General features: G+C 37.9%; 1 protein-coding gene across 2 annotated transcripts in view; it reads left to right on the top strand.

Annotated features, from left to right (window-relative positions):
* PKP2 (plakophilin 2) overlaps nucleotides 1-17,826 on the top strand; it is a 121,544-nt gene extending 103,718 nt beyond the window's left edge. The window contains exons 10-13 of one of the 2 annotated variants that reach the window (XM_077170495.1): nucleotides 1,388-1,541; nucleotides 5,830-6,019; nucleotides 8,751-8,838; nucleotides 8,980-9,180. In XM_077170495.1, coding sequence (XP_077026610.1) covers nucleotides 1,388-1,541; nucleotides 5,830-6,019; nucleotides 8,751-8,838; nucleotides 8,980-9,048 — 501 coding nt within the window. In that variant the 3' untranslated portion in view covers nucleotides 9,049-9,180. Of the gene's footprint in view, nucleotides 1-1,387; nucleotides 1,542-5,829; nucleotides 6,020-8,750; nucleotides 8,839-8,979 lie in introns of both variants that reach the window. The other variant, XM_077170496.1, reaches the window with a different exon arrangement.
* The last annotated feature ends 2,876 nt before the right edge of the window (nucleotides 17,827-20,702 follow it).

Raw genomic sequence — 20,702 nt, 5'->3', positions numbered from 1 at the left:
TGCAGCTGATGAAAAAACACAATTGGAATTAAAAAGAGAGAGAGAGAACAAAGAAGCTGTGTTCAGAGGCTGCCATTGTAGTTTTGTGTTTTCAGAAGTGAGGTATTATACGGACACAGGTTCTTTGTGACTGTGGAAGTGGATGGCTGATGTATAGAAGAGATGAATGTCAGTGACATTTAGGAGGCTTTGGAACTCTGAGGTAACCAGTTCGGTCATCTACATGTCTATTATTGTCATCTGAGATAATACGAGAACTTGAGATAGAGAAAAATTTTCTGAACCAGGCTGCAGGGAATGTCCCAGAAGGACTAAAAGGCCTTGCATGATAAAATGCAATGGGGCTATTAGAGTGGATGGCAGTGACTTAGAGTGAGGCTTTTTCACATAAGAAAAGGCATAATTGTCTAGAAGGGCCATTGGGAAGAGAAAGGAATGTCGACCCTACTCTCTGACCCAGGATACAGGAGTTGAGCAAAATAAACAGCCTCCTCTGTGAATGGCTAACAGAGAGGGAATCTTAGAGGAAGAGGGCAAATCTATGGGAATGTTCTGCTAATTAGTGAAAGGCAAAGTGTAGTTTGTTTACTATAGAACAAGCATTCTAAAATGTTTATTGAACTTCTTTGAGTCATGGGCACTTTGAAAATCTGGTAAAATTTATGGACCCTTTTCCGGTGAAAGCTGATGATAAACAAAGTTTAGTTTTAAGCTCCCTCCTGCCTCCTCCCTGAAGCCTACTGGAACCCTGTTGTAAAAGGTACAGTGAAGAAGTATAAAAAGGGGGGTAATACTGCAGGGGGAAAGAAAAGCAGTGTGGAGAGAAGATAAACAGAGAAACTAGACACCTAAAGAATGGTCAAATTTTTTGGCAAGGTGGCCTTGAATTGGCATCACACAGAAATCTAATATCAAGTGGTAGACACAAGCTTAGCAACTCTACCTCCCACCCTACCCCCACCCCTCAGTATTGTTGGAAGTTTGCTGATGCTAGAAAGTGCCCAGTCAGTTTCCAGACCCCTGGAACAGTAGGTGGCCAGCCTGATTCCAAATAAGATTGGCCTCTGGGGGATCTGGGCCTGGACCAGCAAATTGTACTTGTAGCCTCTGATACAGAGCATAGATTTACAGATACTGTCTATAAATTTCTTTTTTTTTAAAGCCCAATGTCTCTTTCAGAATAAACTTTTTATCCAATAATTGAGTTAAACTTTTTATCCAATAGTTGAGTTAGAAACCCAATAAGAATTTTAAGGAAACATTTTTAGACTGGTTTCACGCGGCTCTAGTCTTAGAAATATCTTACTCAATCTCTAGTAACCTTCAGACAGCGTCATACGACCATGAAATCAAAACAATGGCATTCATAGTCCCTCTTACCAAACAGATGCCGGTTTCCGTAGCCCAGACAGTTGTCCAGAAGGAAAACGGCCTTCAGCATGCCCGAAAGATGTTGCATGTTGGTGATCCGAGTGTGAAAAAGACTGCCGTCTCCCTGTTGAGGAATTTGTCTCGGAATCTTTCTCTGCAGAATGATATCGGTGAGTTGGTAGAAGTGTCTAAATGTAATTTGTGTATACTGAGACTTTATAATGGAAATTGTCCTCCTTGCATTCTCTTCACAATGATGGACTTAAAATGTCAATGAAGAGCCAAAAGTGACGTCAAAGGGAGGCTTTCTCGTCAGATCTCAAATAGAGTTTTTCTTCATATCAAGCTCTTTGTTTATTTGTTGTATTAATTACGGAAGAGAAATTTTGGACCCTACAAATAATTAGCGAAATATGGCGTATTTTTTCATTCCTCATCCATGCCATTGAACAAAGTCTTTTTAATCCACAGAGTTTTTCTGAATGTTCTGTTTGACCTGCATAGGCACCTCTCTTCTAGAGCATTCAAACACACACACACACACACACACACACACACACACACACACACACACAGTTGTTTACTTTGGAAGCTCAGCAATATGTTGGACTAGAAAAAAAAGACAGATAAACACAAGAAAAAGACAAAAAGAAGGAGTCAGATTCAGACATAGCTGGGTTTCTAGAATAAACTCAAGTAAATATGCTTGCTTTTTTTTGAGTATATTTATTGGCAGAGATGACAACTCTGTTAAGACTATCAAATAGCATAATTTTTCATTATATAGCATTATACCTAGCAATATGCAGTAAGTGGTTTTGAATCAAGTTGAAACTGCAAAATTAAATCACAAGAGGATAATGCTAACATTATGCCCATTTCCTAATGCTCCATTTATTATTCATTTCTAACTAACTTGAACTTTAGTTTTTCACAAAATTCCACTAAAATTATAGATAAATTTTGTTTTCTGGTGTTCAATGAAAACACACACAGCACCAGTAATATTGGCATCTGTTGTGATTATGTTTTAGTAATACTGTTTCCAGGGAGAGCCAGCAGTGCAACATTTGCGTGCTGTTCCATACAGTGGTTTCATGTTCATTATAAACAGAGGAAGAGCCTGGAAATTTTTCAGTGAATCTAAAAGAAACCTTGCCAAAGGCATGAAAATTATGAAAGTGTTCACTCCATTGTCTTGTGTGGCCTTTTGTGCTGTACTTCAATACATGTGCATTATCCTTAGACTTTTTTTTTCCCAAATAAATGCTCACTCCACTTTTTAAAACATTGCCAATGAAAATAAGTGTGTTGTGCACATTGTACCTTCAAGGCAGAAATGCTGTCAACCTCAGGTTCCACAGTTCCCTGACCATTGGGAAGTTACAGCTGTAGCTACTTGGTTTATACAAGATGAATCTGCTGTTAAGCCTTCTCTCATTTTAAAGGCAACCTTTATCAGCAAGATAAAATGCAATTTTTGAATTCCACGTTGGCTTTATGTCAAATAAGGACCTGTCTTCATTCAGGAGACTAATAGCCAGAATTAAGTTAAAATCAGTTTGAAATATCTCCTTTATATTTCTCATGTGGGATTTCTAGGTCAGGTTACATTTATAATGTGCTAACCTATGTGTATTGAAGTCATCATGGTGTTTACATTTACAGAATAGACTTGAAACTTACATTTTTTAAAAAACTTGAAGATTGGCAATGATACAGAAGATGTGGGTCTGTATCCCACATGGCCACTTTGCCAACCCAAGGCGTTTAATTGCATTAAGCTCAGTGAGATTCTAGTCACTACCTAACAGTGTTGTTCCAAGGACTGGATAAAATAATGTATGTGCAAGCACTGTGAAACATTGGATGCAACACTAGTATCCTAAATCACATTCATTCATTGCTGCACATGTTTTCAGATATCAAAATAATGTTTTAGCTTTTAAGGCATTAATTGAATTTTAGCATTAAATAAAATCTCCCTCAATAATATCACATTGAACTGTAACCTCAAAAACCATTATAGAGTATTAATTTTATATTTTATTTTTATAGTATAATTTTATAACATAGTATTACAGATCCAAATTATTTGTTCAAAAGTGAATATATTTATTTATTCATGCCCCTTGTACAGTCTAGAATAAAGAAATATATATATATATATGTACATATACATAGTGTTGGTCAATATAAGCAGTTCTCCTTTTCTGAGATAAAATAAACATGTTTTAAAATGTCAAAGACTCAAACTTCTTTAAAACCCACTCCTCCCCAAGCCATGACTCTAGGTTTCTACTTTAAAATTGATATATGATTGTGATGAGGGAGAAGTAGAACTTCTTTCATTAGGAACAGTTCTCAGTGCAGGCAGTCTGGCTCATGGCAGCCGTTACTGCACCCTGCAGACAGGTGGTTCAGGCACTCTGATTGTCTCAGACTTCCCATCTCCGTGTTGTCATCCTAAAATGGGTGAAAGGAAGATTCATGTTCTCAAGACCTTGCAACCAGAAGGAGGAGACCTTCTGACAATAAATATCATCTAGAGAGAGCTTACTGTTTGTAAAATTCTGTGACACAGTTGACATGTGAACTCATTTAATCCCTTGAAGCAACCCTGTGAAGTAGGTACTGCTGTTACCCCATTTTCCACATTATGAAAATGCAGCTCAGAGAGGTTGGATAGCTTGTCAAGATGACAGAGCTATTAAGAGGCAGAGCCAGGGCTGAAATAGAGTCTGGCTTCAGAGGATTGACTCTGAGCTCTTCCCACTACGCTATGATGCTTAAATAGCAGTTTAAAAAAATAATACTAATGTCCATGCCTTTAAGCAGAAAGTGTCTTACCTGTCAGTCAGGTCCAGATATTATCAAAGGATGACTTATCACTCAGTGCCATGTACTGACCATCTCTCTGATTCAGGCATAGCAATAAATGGTGGGAATCCAGAAATGAAGGAAATAATGGTCCTCAAGGAACCCATAACTCCTTTAGAAAAACAGATAGGCACACAATTACTTATAATATTGTATCATAGAGAGAGAAGTGCAGTTCAGGGTGCCACATGAACATAGATAAGGGAATAATGAAAGTAATCACAGGTATTTGTTGTACATTTACAATAAATATAACACTGTGGGACACACACAAGCAATGGAGGCATGGTCTCTGTGTTTTAAGGAGAGTCCAAAGGAGTAAGAGAAAAAGAGGGAAACATATATGAAAAGAAGTGTTTTAGTTTGTTAATGCTGCCTGAAGGCAATATCCCTGAAATGGATTGGCTTTTATAAAGGGAATTTATTAAGTTGCAAGTTTACAATTCTAAGGCCATAAAAATGTCCAAACTAAGGCATCCAGATAAAGATACCTTGACTCAAGAAAGGGCCATTGGGTCCAGAACACTTCTGTCAGCTGTGAAGGGTACATGGCTGGCTTCTGCTGGGGTCTTTGGCATCTGGTTTCAAATGGCTTCCCCAGAGATGTTTTCTTTCTGCATCTCCAACCATCTCTGTATGTGTCATCTCTGAAGTTTTTTCCAAAATGGTCCTCTTTAAAGGACACTAGTAAGAGACCCCGCCATGAATGGAAACCACCATCTCCATGCAAACCACCTAATCAGAAGATCCCACGCACAACTGGGTATGTCACATATCCATGGAAATAAGTTAATCAAATAAATCCGACCCCACAATATTAAATCAGGATTAAAGAACATGGCTTTTCTTGGGTACACAAACGTTTCAAACCAGCACAAGAAATATTACAAAAAATAGAGTACAAATTCATATTGCCCAAAATAAATACAGTAAGACAAGTTACAGTGAAGTCATCAGATACCAATATCTCTTTTGTTATTAACAGAAGAAAAAAAAGAAAAGCCAACTCAAACCCTATCAGCAATAATCAAAAAGTAAATTTAAGGTAGTTTATTGCTCCTTTTCCAATGAAAGTATTGTTTATATAGTGGAGAAACTTTGGGAGGTGTAGATAATTTTTTTTAATGTCTCTAGATCACAGTTTCACTGTAGGAAAAATAGCCCTTATTTAAAATTTTAGTGTATATCTTTTAAGGTTTATTACTTAAATATTACTTGGATATTTAGGCTTTTTTATAATTTTTCACATATAAAATACAATCATAAAAATATCTACACAGAGCTTTGTCTGTACTTAAAGTAATGTATGCAGGTTGAATTCCCATAAGGAGAATTATTAACTCAAAGAGTATGAACTTTTAAAAATTCTTGGCATTTCTAATTGCTTTCTGAAAAGATTTTGCCAATATACTGTACACAGGGTATTATATTTTTAAAAATCAGTATTTTATTTGATTACTAAAGAGATTACTTCCTACCATATGATTGTCACCCAGTTGCATTCCTTTTTAAAAATACTTATCCAAAATGTGTTGGGATCTTGAGATTAAGGAACAATCTTTCTCTTTCATATATTAGCCAAAGAAATCCTTCCAGACTTGGTTTCCATAATTCCTGACACTGTCCCAAGCACTGACCTTCTCATCGAGACTACAGCATCTGCCTGTTATACACTGAACAATGTAATCCAAAATAGTTACCAGAATGCACGGGACCTTCTAAACACTGGGGGCCTCCAGAAAATTATGACCATCAGCTCAGGCGACACGTAAGTTTTTTAGCATCCTTTATCAGCTGCCTCCCCTTTCCTCCCCATCCATGCCTGTGTGTTAATAATCTAGTTGTGAATGTCCAATCATGGAGTGCAAGGAGCAGCATTTTAAAACTGTTGATAAGCTGAGCCGGGTCATCTCATCCTTGATCAGGCAAGTGAAAAATTGAATCTTCCAAGCCAAAGAATTGTCTAGTCTCTTCTAAAACCTCAAAAGAGAGCCAATTCCACAGCTTCTCTTCGTGGTGTGTTCTAGCATTCTGTTGATCTAATGAATTGATTTGTTTCCTGGAACCACAGCTGTGATCTGAGCACAGCAGAATGTGGGCAAGATGGGAGTCCTTATGGGCAGGAAATGCCCTTTTCATCACTTAGATCTTAGGTATCACCCCAGGCAGTGTAAAAGCAGCAGTGACAGCAAAAGGAGGGGAAGATGGAGGTCGCATCCTAAATTCTGGCTTTCTCAGTTTTCTCTATCACATTCCTTTCTACCACTTATTCCCTTTTGAGAACAGAAGGTCTAATGCAAGTCAGTCATTGCATGTCCCTGTTTCTGTGTGGAATTAAATTTTTCCCACTAAAATAAAAAAGGGCAGGGAGAGAATGAAAAATCTTATATAACCAAATTATCAATACTAGTTCATTGAGATGGATGGGATTGAAAGGCACATGGAGAATATTATCTTTTTCTCTTGCTACAACTCTGGATTGTTTGACTTTTTATTAACATGAGTTAATTTTATAAATAGCAAAGAAAGGAAAGAAATGTGATTAAAAAGCTTAGTTCTAATGAGTTGCAAAACAAGTGGATTTCCCCTGTAGTGGACGTGCCTGTGCTTGGCTGTACAGGGATGAGAGTAGGGGTCACTGTTCTTCATCCCATGGACACACATCACCCCCTGTGCTCTGCAGACCACATCTGACAAGTCACATAGGGAAGAAAGACCACAGTCAGCATCAGATGGTTGAAGTGAGTGATGGCTAGAATGTCGCTTTCCTGAGAGCAGGGAGTATTCCCCTGAGCCTGACAGGTGGCAGTCACTCAGTCTTTCTGGAAAGAAAGAATTCGTGCTCCAAAATAGAAATTACCATTCTAAGAAGTCATCCAGACTTCTAGGCAAATCTCTGTGAGACCTTACGATTCTAATTATTTGAATGTCTGTGTATAACAAACATGTGGGAATATGCCATCGCTTCTGCAGACTGCTTGTAGGAACCTAGCAAGGTATGGGATGTGCTGCTCTGTGACTTGTGGGTTGCCCTGAGTGTCCACGGAGAGCCAGTCCACACATGCCTTGGCTAAAAAAAAAAATCAAAATCGACAAGGATAAAGTAATAAAAATCAGTTGGGTCTGCTGCTCCCTCTTTGCTAGCACATTGTATGTCTGACCAGTAATTTACAGGCTAGCCTGGAAGCCAGATACCATATACAGCCTTCTATCTTGGAACAGTGAATTTCTTTTCTTTTTTTCCTTCATTTTTTTTTTAATTTTATTTTTTTAAATACCAAAAAAACACGTAACAAACGTAAACATTCCTATTTTAATCATTCTGTTCTACATATATAATCAGTAATTCACAATATCATCACACAGTTGCATATTCATCATCATGATCATTTCTTGGAACATTTGCATCTATTCAGAAAAAAGAAAGCGAAAACAGAAATGGAACAAGTCAATTTCAAGTGTCAGACAACCAACTGATAAACAAACTTTGTGACTAAAAAACCCTTGAAATTTAAGGACTTTTCCCAATTTTAAATACTATAGACCCTTCGCATCCTTGGATTTATATGCACTTTGGTTTTTAGTAAGTGACTCTGAAAAGTCCCTGAGGTACTGAAACATCTGTGAGGTGCTGATTTGACTCTCCTCGCTGCAAAGCTGGTGTAGAAGAGAAAGACTTTTAGCAAATGAATGAACCCAGCGAACTCCTTGGTGTACACTTTTCCATGTGCTTTGGCAATCTGTTTTTTGTTGCATGTTTACAAACTCCTTTGATATGAAGGGGAAAAATACTTTATTTCTTTGTTTAAAAAAATTATCAACATCAGTCCTGTGCTAGTCAGGTGAGGTAGGAGAAGAGAGCTAAGAAAGCACTGGTCCTTAGCCAGAAAAAAAAAAGGTTTTGGACAAATTTAAAAGCAGAACATCAAAAGCTAAGTGCAATATCACATTCATTGTGACTTGGATTTGTAACAGGCACAAGTTTTCCATGTGCTTTATACAAAACCATGAAATGATTTTGAAACTATTTAACAAATGCTTCAGCAAGAATTTATTTTAATAACTTGAAAAAATGCCTTTATTCCTGTGTTCATAGGATCACTGAGCCTGAGGCATGGATTTTTTCAGTCATACCTCCTGCATTTTTATTCTATAAATATGCAATATATACAAATCTAAATTTAAAATGTAAATATACAAATATAAAATATATTCTATAAATAAATTTGAGTATTTGTAAATGTCTAAGGATGTTTTCATTATACATATCAGGAGTTTCCTCAATAAACTGTTTATTTATTAGCACTGAGCTAGGGGTTTAAAAAGTTGTAAACCATGGTCCCTGCCCTCCGGAGTGCACCATCTAATTCTCTTATCATCATGAACCACTTGACTTAATTGATGGCTCCTGAGCAAAAAAGATTTATGTAATAGCCAATCGCTGTATCCACAACCTCACATGTTCTCCCTGATCTCGGAATGTCCTTTGCTTCTTTCAGCTACACCCACAACAAAGCAAGTAAAGCTGCTTCTGTCCTCCTGTATTCTCTGTGGACACACACTGAACTCCATAATGCCTATAAGAAGGTAAGGAAGCTACAAAGGAATATCTTATTGTGACCAGAGCCAGAAAGTGCCTGCTTGACCTGACTGGTGAGAAATCACTAAAATATGTATTTTCTTGTTTGAAAATTTTACATTTCACATTTCTGTTTGCTTATTCCAAAGGCTCAATTTAAGAAGACAGATTTTGTCAACAGCAGGACTGCCAAAGCCTATCACTCCCTTAAAGACTAAGGAAAATGAAAAAGTACTCTCAGAAATATCAGCCTCACCATTCTCAGCTACAAAAAGCCCCAAAGGAAAACACCTATTTTTCTACTGCTCAGCACAAAAAAACCTCAAAAAGCATGTCCTTTTCTATTTCCATGGTCCCCAGAATTCAGAAAACAAATAACCGGAATAGAATTTTATTAGTTTTCCACAAGACATTTGCAAGTTTGCTGCAAGTAAATACTGGCTACAGGTTTTATTTTACCGTCTACAGATAATGATGTCTGTTATCAAGACTAATGGTGCATGGCCTCTTGAACTGAAATGTGAATTCATGCGGAATGGACCTTAACAGAATAAATAAGGAAAGGAGCTGCGTTCTCCTGGGATTTTAGAATTTTGATTTATATTCCTTTTCTGGTTTCTGTGTTCTGCCTCTCATAGACACAGAGCTTCACCATTGACCCACGAGTGTGTTGTTCTGCAGTGTGGAAATAGAATGGAAATGGCATTTGCAGAATTATCCAGGAGAAAATGTAATGGCAGAATTGTTTGCTTGTTTGTTTACTTTTGCCTGTTCTTCTCCTTTTGAATTTTTTTCCTCAGATTTTAAATGAAATAACACATTTGGATCGCAGAGCATGCATGGCTGCAAGAGAAAGAAATTGAAATGAAGTCATCATAATAAATTTGAAATTTTTTTCCACAGAGAAAGGCAACTGTGGTTATGAAGCTCAGTGTTCCACCTAACTACGGAGAAAATGGTCTTTTCGTTCAAGGGAATAGTTTACTTATAACAATACCATTACAAAGCAAATCTGTTTTAAGCGGTGGCATCAGTGTAATCTACTTCCTGAGCATTTTCAGCCACTGCAATGGGCTGGTGGAAAAATGGGCTCTACTTTGGAAGAGGGCCAAGGTTCTCTCTCAAGACTACTAGACCAGCTCAGCACTCCGGAAACATCTCCTTTTAATGAGCTGTATTATCAACCAGCCCACCTTTGCCCAACATTTAGAAAATTACACAGAGCCACTACACCTCGTGTGATCTTCAAACCATTGTTGTAAGTCAAGCAGATTCTGGAAGAGAAAGGTGAAGAAGAGTCATGTTGAGGAAGAATGCATCTAGGCCATCCAGAAATTGTATAAAAAGTACTGATGTTTAGAAGGCGGCAACATGATCAGTTGAAGCAGATCTCTATTGGGTTATTTTAACTGAGCTGCCATTAAAACTACTCAAAGAGAATTAGTTTACTCAACTAAAATTCTGTTACATTTTGCCCTTTTAAGAAAAAAAAATCTGAGGATGTTTGTCAAAATAAAAAAAATCCTTCAGGTCCTTTTGGCCAGAAAGGAGTGGAATAGAGAATAAAATCCCATTTTCAAATTGAATATCTATTTGAAATAAGTCTTTATTATACTTGAAACTTAACTTTCCTTGATTTTAAAAGCTCAGTGACAAAAACTTAGATTTCTAACCTAGTTCAAAATGAAATTCTTTATAATGTGTTTTAGATACTGATTTTTTAAATACTGAAGAGAGAAATATATCTTTTTCCAGAGTTCTGATGGTTAGAATTTGGAGTATATTTGTTCCTCCAGGTAATTGTTTTATTTCAAGAAGATTCAGTGTTTTTTTCAAGGCAGTAATAGAGGCCTCAATAATATTAAACAAGAAAATGAGGCAAAAATAACGTTGCCTGCTTTGGTTTCTGTATATCTGATTTGTGTATTTAGGGTTATATGTGGCATGATTGACCTGGCATTTGAGAATTTGACCTTGTAAACTTCAACTTCAATTACTGTGGGCTTAATGCTTTGTGATTTCTTTTATTTCTTACTTAATTAAAGTTTTAAATTCTGTACCAAAAAATATTTCCTGGTGGTGGGGGTGGGGGGTGCTGCAAGGGTAGTTTGGTGGTAGAATTCTCACCTGCCATGCGGGAGACCCAGGTTCCATTCCCGGCCCATGTACTCCCCATCCCCACCCCCGCCCCCCCCCAAAAAACCACCAATGGTGCTGCAGTAACAAGGATACTCATGTGGAAAAAAGAATGAAATGTGACCCCCACCATTTAGCATACAAAAAAAAAGAAATATTTCCTGAAAGATGGGCTAAACAAGTAACAATTCGTATAAAAATGGAGACATATCCATTTTTGTGCTAGTGGTGTTAGATTTGAGTAAATTGAGTGGGTCTGTTATCCAAGATGTTGGATCCCCATGTCCTGCTTTGTCAGCTGTTTGCACAAGTGTCACTACTTTACTATTTGTGAATACCTCTGCACAGGAGTCTTCCGTGGATGAATACCAAGTTTTGATCACAGGTCTACATTCAAAATTCTTTTCTTTCTATGTGTTCCAGACTGTCCCCAGGCCATCAAAGGAACTGACAGCCTAGGCCAAGCCTTTTTGTTTGTTTGTGCTAAAAGTTCCTGAGAACTGCTGCCAGATCAAGAAGAATTCTTGTGGATCTGGAATATGAGAGGTTGCTGCCTTAGATTTCCATCACTAGAGGTATTTATTTATACCTGATGGAAATACCCAAAGGGTCTCCTTGTAGTGAGGGGATTAGCATGTCAAGTGGGAAAACTAAGCAGGAAAATTAAATCACTTTAAAACCAATTTAGACACATTTGAAGAAGCAATTCCTTAGAAGACAAGATTGGGGAAAAAAATGGTTATTCATAAAATGTATATATGTAATTATAGTTATAGCTATAACTAAAATTTCCTCTGGACAAAATGTGTTATGCACTCATGTTGGAATGAGGAGGACATCAGTATGTGAATACTTGAACAGATTGGCAGAAGAAACTTCTCACAGAATCTCAGAATCAGGAGGGAATTTAGAGGGCATCTGGTCAGTCCCTCCTTAAACTATTTTTCTTTGTCAGAAAGTGACTGAAGAATATACAATCACTCATTTAATGCCCAACATAACCCTATAAGTCTTCATTTTAGGATTCAGTAACTATTGCATTGAAGTATTTGTTGAGGGAAGGAAAATAAATAGTTCCAACCCAGCTCTTGAAGGACTTGGTTCAGGGCAGCCCGAAGACCAAAGGGCACGTCATGTATGGAGTTAAACATGAATTTTATTAGGACTTAAGAACAGGAGAGGATCTTCCATCATGGCAGCCAGAAGGAGTAAATGAAGATAAGCGCCCCACAAAGGACGGGTTGTGCCAGAGGGCGTTTCTGAGGGTTCGGGACAGAGAAATGCCGTAGGGAGTGACCACAGAGTTTCAGCAGGGCCTCATGACACAGGGTCGAAAGTTTGTTATCAGCAGAGATCAGAGAGGGGAGTTTCAGTGCATTGTTTATGATACCATTTGTACATCCTTCCAAGCCCACCCCCGCCAGGAGGTCTGATGACCTTGAACGTCTGTCCTGGTCACGTAGACGCCTACGTGCAATAACCTGCTCTCAGTATGGAGGGGAATCCCAAGCCCTGGGTCCCTACATAAGTCAAAAGGAAAATATTAAACTTTTAAAAGTAAAATTCTGCATTTACGTTTATAATGGCACTGACAGTTTTATCTCTTATGAAATAAACTTCAGCCTTTTAAGGGCAATACGAAAAAAGCTTCCACTTTTTATGTTATTTCCAGGAAACAGAAATCAAAATACCACCCATTGATGGAAGAGCTGTTTAAATATATAAATAGGCTTTTTTTTCCCTTTCCCATTTTCTTTCTCATTTTACATTTTATGCATGGAAAACCTGAAGCAGAGAAGTGACATTCCCAAAGTCACATTAACCAGAAAGTGCGGAGTGGCCATATGGACCCAGGTGGGCTGGTTCCAGATCTGTGCTTCGCCATTACTTCCCCTCACTGGGGGCCCCCCACTAACTAAGGCTTGGTGTGTAGTGGGGTCCTCGCTGGCTTGTCTCTCTGGAGAGTAAGGAGGGCAGTGTGCCATACGGGCTGAGACTTGGACTTGTTCTGGAACCACCCAACCTGGACTCAAATTGTGGTTTCTCTACTTACTAGCTTAGTGGAGTTTCTTATTCTCTCTGAGCCTCAGTTTTCCTTATCTGTAATATGTGAATGATAATAGTTTTTACCTGGCTGGATTGTTTTGAAAATTAAGTGTTATAATAAATATAAAGTGCTTAAAATAGTGCTGGGCACAGAAAGTAATGAGTAAATGCTAACTGTGATTATTTGGCATTTCTAGTCTTTGGGGCCACCTCTTGCTTTGCTTTTCTTTTTTTAATTCACCCACTTTTGAATTTTTCTTCTTTTGGTGTGTCTGGTTTAGTTAAAGGCTCCAACTCCCAGCCTGCAGTTTGACACACACACACACACACACACACACACACACACACACACACATACCACCCCACATCCCTTAGAAGGTCAGGCAGAAAAGAGGAAAACAAGTATCATCCCCACAAGTGATTTTGAATGTCTTCTCCTCATAACATTAGTCCTTTGGGAAAAGGGATGTTGTAAGTGTTAATGAAAAAGAAAAATATTATGGTTAAATAAGTATGAGAAAGGCTGAGTTAAGGTTTGAAAGGTTCTCAACTTCTCAGAGTCCCTAATATGCTTACATGCATTAAGAGTGGCCAAGCAGGGATAGAGGATGCTGCATATCTCAAGCCTTTCTTTGAAGCAGTAACCCTTTTTTACTTAGAGGTCTCTGTAAACTCGCTTCTGCTGTAAGCACTTTGACTGACTGATTTAAACCATTGACAGGAGGGTGAAGGTGTTTATCTGGGTCCCAGTGCAAACTGGTTCCTCAAACTGAGAAACCATGGCTGGAGTTAGTCCTAATCAATCTTTTAATGTAATACGATAATCGGTGATTTCAGTAGGCTGAGGACCGTTTGCTGAACATTTTGTTTCATCCCCACCTGGAGTGCTACTAATCCGCAGACAGATAACCCAGAAGGCGGCAAGTCGTCGCCAGCCCAGACCAGCAGGCTGAGGCAGCTGCAAACATGCCCACATCTGGCTGACCAGAGCCTGCTCATAAACCTCATGCCAAGAGCAGTTAAATCTTTCAGAAGCCTAAATTTCGCCTGTAAATAGATCTGGCTGCTGCCCAGGAGTCCCCAGTCTTCAACTTCTGACCCCAGTTTTATTTCTGTGCCTTTCACAGTGTTCGAGGAATCATCTCATAGCACTAAGCAAATTCTGTGGTGATAAAACAGGAAGTGATGAGAGGGGAGGAAAGACTTCTTTGCTGAAATCTCCTCACCCCCTCCAGGGCTTTTAAGGTTTTGCTCAGTTTCCTTCTGCTGATCTGTAATCCACAACCCACAGCCCCTTGATGGAGGTTTGGTGTGGAAATGGGTTAAAATGTTTTAATCTTTTTTGAGATTAAACTGCTATCAAGAGTGCAGAAGAAGAGAGGCAAGTCCAGTGAGTTAATTTTGAATTTCAGATCCTTTTATTCTGTTGATAATGCTCTTTGAAAAGTAGCCTTCAGCCACATCCTGAAATTAGCTCTACTCAAGAGGAACAAAATTCCAAGAGGAAACTTGGTGGGCGTGGGTTTTGACCTCGTGGCTTCAAATTTCCCTTGGGAAGCATGCTTTGGGGCACATTGTCTAGTAAAGAGAAACTGTACCTGAAATACAACTATGGAACTAGTGAAGCTTGCTGGCATCTGACAGGAGATCTGTTTGACAAAAGGCCTTCCATCTCTGGCATAGTACGTGGATCTGACAGATTCTGAGCATCCTCCTCTCATCAGAATCTTCGTATTTCTGTTCACACAAATCTCTTCCCCCTGAGCGGTGCCTGTGATCCATCATCTGAGGAACTTCTCAGTGTGAGCAAATCTGGGGTTGTAATTATGGACCCACTCTGACCAAGGCTCCCTCAGATTGACGCATAACTCAGATATTCAAAGAAGATGCACCACTAAATTGAAGCTGTATCTAGACTTTGTATCTGAGTTTATTTTGGCAAACAAGTTTTTGTCCTGGAATAAATTGAGAAGGTATTTTATAAAATATCATGGCATTTAAGAATCATTACCAAACTGTAATAAAGTCACACGGATTGTGGAACTTTTGCTGGATCTTGGCTGTTTGGCATTCAACATCCAGTTCTACCTCTTCTCTATAGCCCCTTCTGTAACAAGGGATCAAAGGCTACAGCCCACGTTTTCCCAACTCATACACCAGGGGTTTGGGATACAGCTTAGGTTTTGCCAATGAAATGCAGTTGGGTGAGAAGGTGGAGGCCATTTTGCAGAAGCCATCATGGTTGGCCAGCAAGCCCCGGCAGATGTGTTTGTGTTGATTGTGACAGGCAGACTCCGCGCACCAGTAGTGAGTCACCAGCTTTAGGGGTGCTGGCCGCCATGATAGTGGCAGATGTGGTGGCAATAACAGCAGCAGCCGGCTCCCTGACTTCTGCTCCTCCAGTTCTCTCCACAATTGTATAAGCATTTAAATCCCTGAGTCAAATCCTTTCTGTTCAAATATCTGGGTTAAATTCTGTTTCACCACTGAACCCTGGTAGGCACAGGCTTGACTTAGTGACATTTAGAACGGTATCCCAATCATTTTATTTTCTAGGAATTGCAAATGTAAGCTTCTCAAAAAGGCCTAATTTTATTTGTAATCTGAATTTTTTAATGTTAAAAAGGGACCTTTTTCGTTTCCCAGTGCCTGCCCATGCAAAAAAGGGGGGGGGGGGTACATTTGGGGTGGTGTAACAGTGGATCAGTGGCAGAATTCTAGCCTGCCATGCCAGAGATCCAGGTTTAATTCCTGGTGCCTGCCCATGCCAAAAAAAAGAGAGAGAGAGAGACCTTTGGTATATCATTTAAGTTAAATTCAAATATCTGTTCCTTTTCACTTACAAATCTAGTAATTTTTCCAAAAACCTTTTACTCAGTCTTTGATTATTATTCTAATAATCCATAAATTTAACTTATTAATTTACCCTAAATAATTAACCCCTCAATCAAATTCAGTTAACCATTGTAAACTCTAATCCCAAAATATTTCAGTGTCTTAGGCCTTTAAACACCTAACAGGACACTTAACAAGACATCTAACAAACTAAAACTTCCTAAACTTTTAAACAGTGCTTAAAAGCCTGAGCAAGGGGTTTAATACATCTCATTCCTTTAAGCATCCCAATACTATTTACAAACTGAACAAGTTATCTTATACCTTTTTCATAAGAACCACAAAACTAACATTAAACATCTCAAAGATGCAAGTCCAAAATGTCAGATTCTCTTAACTATGTTAAATAACACATACAGGCAGATTATAATAATAATGATTTAACACAGAAGTTTGAAAATTAGGATTTTGATTTATTTCATTATTTCTGTGTTTCTAATTCTTTGCAGAATTGCAAAGTTACTTATGCAACTAAGGAGAGCAGATCTGCCATCTCAATGTAGCTGAGTCATTTTGGTGTAATCCAGAACCAAAATGCTGTCTCAGACCTGGTTTCAGTCCGAGATTCAGGACCTAGAGAAGGAGCTAGGTAGCTGTAGCGTTTGTTTCTACACAAACCATGCAAGCCACGAATGGCTTCTCTCTTCTGCTGCCCATGAATTATCCAGTTTTTAGAGTACTACGACTTTTGAAGCACTGTTTTTTCTTGCTATCTGGTCCCCTTATCCTCTTCCTTTTAGTATTTTGTTACTTTCAGTAGAGAGAATTCCTTATTCATATATAAACACTCACTGGCCAGGCCAACTGAGATTGCATCTAATCCCTTTGCTGTCTGATTCGAGTTAATTAAATTCTGCAACCACACATGCATGTTATTAATCATTTATATTCTACTTTCTTACCTATCTCATCAGCCATCCACTTTTAAGCATTGTATGGACATTGCTGACTGTTGACCCTGATGCAAAAAGTCTAAAAGGATTAAAAATTAGAGAACATTGTTTCTTAAAAAAATCAAACAGAACAAAACAGTTCTTCCTTTTTTTTTTCCTTTTCCCTGGGGAAAAAAAAACATTGTCCCTGAGACTATAATAGGTGTGAGCTCAAGGGAAATGAGAGGCACTTCCAGATCCTGAATTTACAGCCTACTTCAAAGAAATTTTCCTGGATCAGGACTTCTTAGCAGTTGAGATGTTTTTAAATAATTTTCAATCATTTGAGTCTCTTGCCTTTGGGAATTTTAGTTACATTTTGGTGAGCAGATAATTCAAGCCATTGATTTGTTCTGTCTCTAGCTATTGGAAATTATACTGGACACCAAGGTTTCTTGTAGGATTTTTTTTTCTGCTTTAGAGAAAGACCATTTGAGAAAGCCGTGAGAGAAAGACCACTTCCAGCAGTGCTAAGGTTGGTGAATTAATCTTTTTTGAAAACCTATTCACAGCATTAGTACAATACAGAATCTCAGGCAAGTAGCCGAATTCCTCGTTCTTAGAGTTGTGGGCTGAAGTTCAAGGTTTCTTAACTCACTGCCCATGATTCATTATTTTGAAAAGGTGTGTTCAGGGCTCAGGTTCCACGTTGCTAATCATAGCAGTAAGACTCAAAAATGCTGGTCAGAGTGATTCATGTGGTACTCAAACACAAAAGGTGTTTCTCTATACTAATGATTCTTGTTTATCCTTTCGAACTCATTCTTGTTGTTGTTTTTTAACAAAGCATTCCCTTATCTAATGTCTTTTTACTCTGGAGTCACATTTTATCAAATAATTATAAATCTGTAATTTTTTTATTGTTACATGCTCTGACAAAAACCAGCCATCCTCTGTGAATCATAGAAATGTGATCAAGTGATAAGGAAGATATTTCCTCCCCCCCCCCAAAAAAAGTCCCAGACTGAATAAAATATTTTTATCTGATTTGCTCTAGTACCTGAAATTCAATGAGTAAGAGATTAAGGCTTGGGTTAAATATTAAACCTCCTTTAAAAGATATGTTATCTTAGACAAGTTAGCACCATAAGTGAGACCATATAAATGGCATTATATAGTAAATTATTATATAATGGAATAATATATAGAAAGAAAAAGAGTGAAATAACAGCTAGAAGATAGATGAGAATAAACAGATTAGATCATGGTAGACAGAAAAAGGAAGTCACAGAAGGCTACATAAAGGGTCGTGATTCCATTTATATTAAGTTCAAAATAAAAACACTAAACTAAAAAATAAATTGATTAGGAATAGATTATATAGCTTTAAAGAGATGGAAAGAATAGCAAGTAAATAATTAACACCAAGCTTAGGTCATTGGTTACCTCTGGGGAGGAGGATGCAATTGTGCAGAGATGTGGGAGTTTGCAAGGTGTTGGAAATGGTCTATTTCTCAATACATATGTGAGTTCTCTGGTATGATATATGTCGTGATATAAATGTTTAAAAATAATTTTAAAAATTAAAAATGGCGAGCAATGGTGGCTCAGTGGCAGAATTCTTGCTAGCCATGCTGGAGACCCAGGTTCTGTTCCTGGTGCCTGCCCATGCAAAAATTTAAAAAACAAAAGACAAAAAAAAATGGGCTGCCATGATTAAAAAGGGGACATGGGGTGGACAAGGCTCACTTGCCCCATCCTACACCACGAAGGTCCCCTATTCCAGGTCTGAGGCATGCATGGCAGCTCCTGGGAGAGCTGGCAGCCACTACCTCTCAGCAGAGTCCCTCTCCTGGACTAGCCTTTTTTAGAAGAGATGCACTAGCCCAAGGGGATGCTCCCTCCCTGGGAAAATCACACATCCACAGTCTGGTTGAAGTATGAGTATGAAGATCCTGCCTCCTCACCCCAAATTTCCAAGATTACACAGTATGTGAGAGATCTGCCTTTTGACTCCAGAGTACATCCTCTAAATCTGTATGCTAGATAACTAGCAAAATTCAATGTAAAGCATATGTCACCCAGACCTAGGAAAGGCAAAATTTTGCACACAATGCACAGTCATGCACACACACACTTATATATCACATTTATTGAAAGATTTTAAGTAGAAAGAATGAAAGATGTTAGGAAAAAGTCCAAATATATAGGTTTTGTTATTCTATTAAAATACTAGAATTCTCATATGGATTAAAATTCTTTTTAGAAAGTAAATTTGTGCTCAACAAGTCATTGATCTAAAAGAAGACTGACTCAAAAGTTTAAAAATAATAGGATTGGTATGATATATATTGATATGTGTGTGTATATTTATATCGAACAAATGCAAACAAGAATAAGGTAAGGATTATATATTAAAATCAAACTAAAACTCAAAGCAATAAATATCAAATAGTTCAAAATGGTCATTGTTTCATTGAAGGTAAAATCCACAATGAAGATATAATAGTTTCAAAACTCTGTTTGCCAAAAACTCTATGAATGCATATAGCTAAAACTCTATGAATGCAGGGTGGGCCACAGCAACTCAGCAGGCAGAGTTCTTGCCTGCCATGCCAGAGACCCAGGTTCAAGTCCCAGTGCCTGCCCATGCAAAAAATTAATAATAAAAATTTTAAAAGACTCTGAATGCATATAGTTAAAACTGATAGAAATACAAGAACAAATATTGGAAATATTTGGTGTTAACTGAGAAAAAATAACCAGTTAGATATCACTAAAAGCTGATGCACTATTTTTTATGAAATGGCATGTTCTAAAAATTTCACACTGTCAAGAACTTCTTCAACTTGCTGAAGTGATTTTCATCAGAGACCACTTATTGTAGCAAAGGTGTTTTACTGTTTAGAATATGAAACCCTAAGGTGAACATTCCTGTTTTATGAAGATGTGAGGCACTCTTTCTTAAATGTAATAAAACTAAATGAAAATATACAAGCCTAAATTTTGTCTTTTAAAATATGTTACCAATACAAATGAACTGAACTCAGTACGGCCTGACTGGTATTTAAAGAGTGATGTTTAGGGAAAAGGAATGAAAACAAAGGGACAACATATGTTGGGTATAGGACCAGCATTTGTCTTTCAGTCGTGCTTGAGAATCAGGTGGTCACTTTCAAGCTCTGCCATAACGAGAAAACATCACCCTTTGGGCAGTTCTGCTTAACCACAGAGCATGTCCTGAGGAGGCCTCCTAAACCGTGCAACAAATGGGGAATTTTGAGAGTTCTGAAAAGCATGTATTTTGGCTGAAAATGGAAAAGAGTAAGAAATATCTAAAAGCTCCATGATTTTACCTTAAAAGAGAAGTGTAAAACCTCATTGTGTTTTCTTTCTACAGTCTTTTTATACTAATGTCCATTCAGATGTGAACTCCAGAAACCCACCTACCTAGAATTTCTAAGAATTACATCAACTCAGGGATTCAGCAGTGGAATTTTCTAACTCTGGAAGTGGCATAATGAATATTTAGTGGGATAGTATGATAGTTGTTAGCTCAATGTTAACATAAGGAAGCCAATGGATCCCAAAAATATTTAGCAAATTTCACTTCAAATTTGCTCTGCTGTCTTTGAACAGGTAAATTTTTGAAGCCAATTCTTTCTTTTCTTCATTTATTCAACAAATATTTATTTGCCTACTATGTGTCAGGTTTAGTACTGGGCACTAGGGATATAATGAAAAAGAGAAACATGGCACCCAGCCTTGTGGGGCTTACATTGTATAGGGTCTCTGTCTTACTGAAAATTGGTGGCTCCTATATAATTTTGAATGGTAAACAGGTTCATGTGTTAATCATTCACTCACTGTAGAAAGTAGAATTTCCTTTTCTTTGTTCTAAAACTACTTCAGTAGTAATAAAA

The sequence above is a fragment of the Tamandua tetradactyla genome, chromosome 7, assembly GCF_023851605.1.
Source record: "Tamandua tetradactyla isolate mTamTet1 chromosome 7, mTamTet1.pri, whole genome shotgun sequence".
Lineage (NCBI taxonomy): Eukaryota > Metazoa > Chordata > Mammalia > Pilosa > Myrmecophagidae > Tamandua > Tamandua tetradactyla.
Note: the sequence above shows the minus strand (reverse complement) of the source record. Positions and strands in the feature narration are given on the sequence as shown.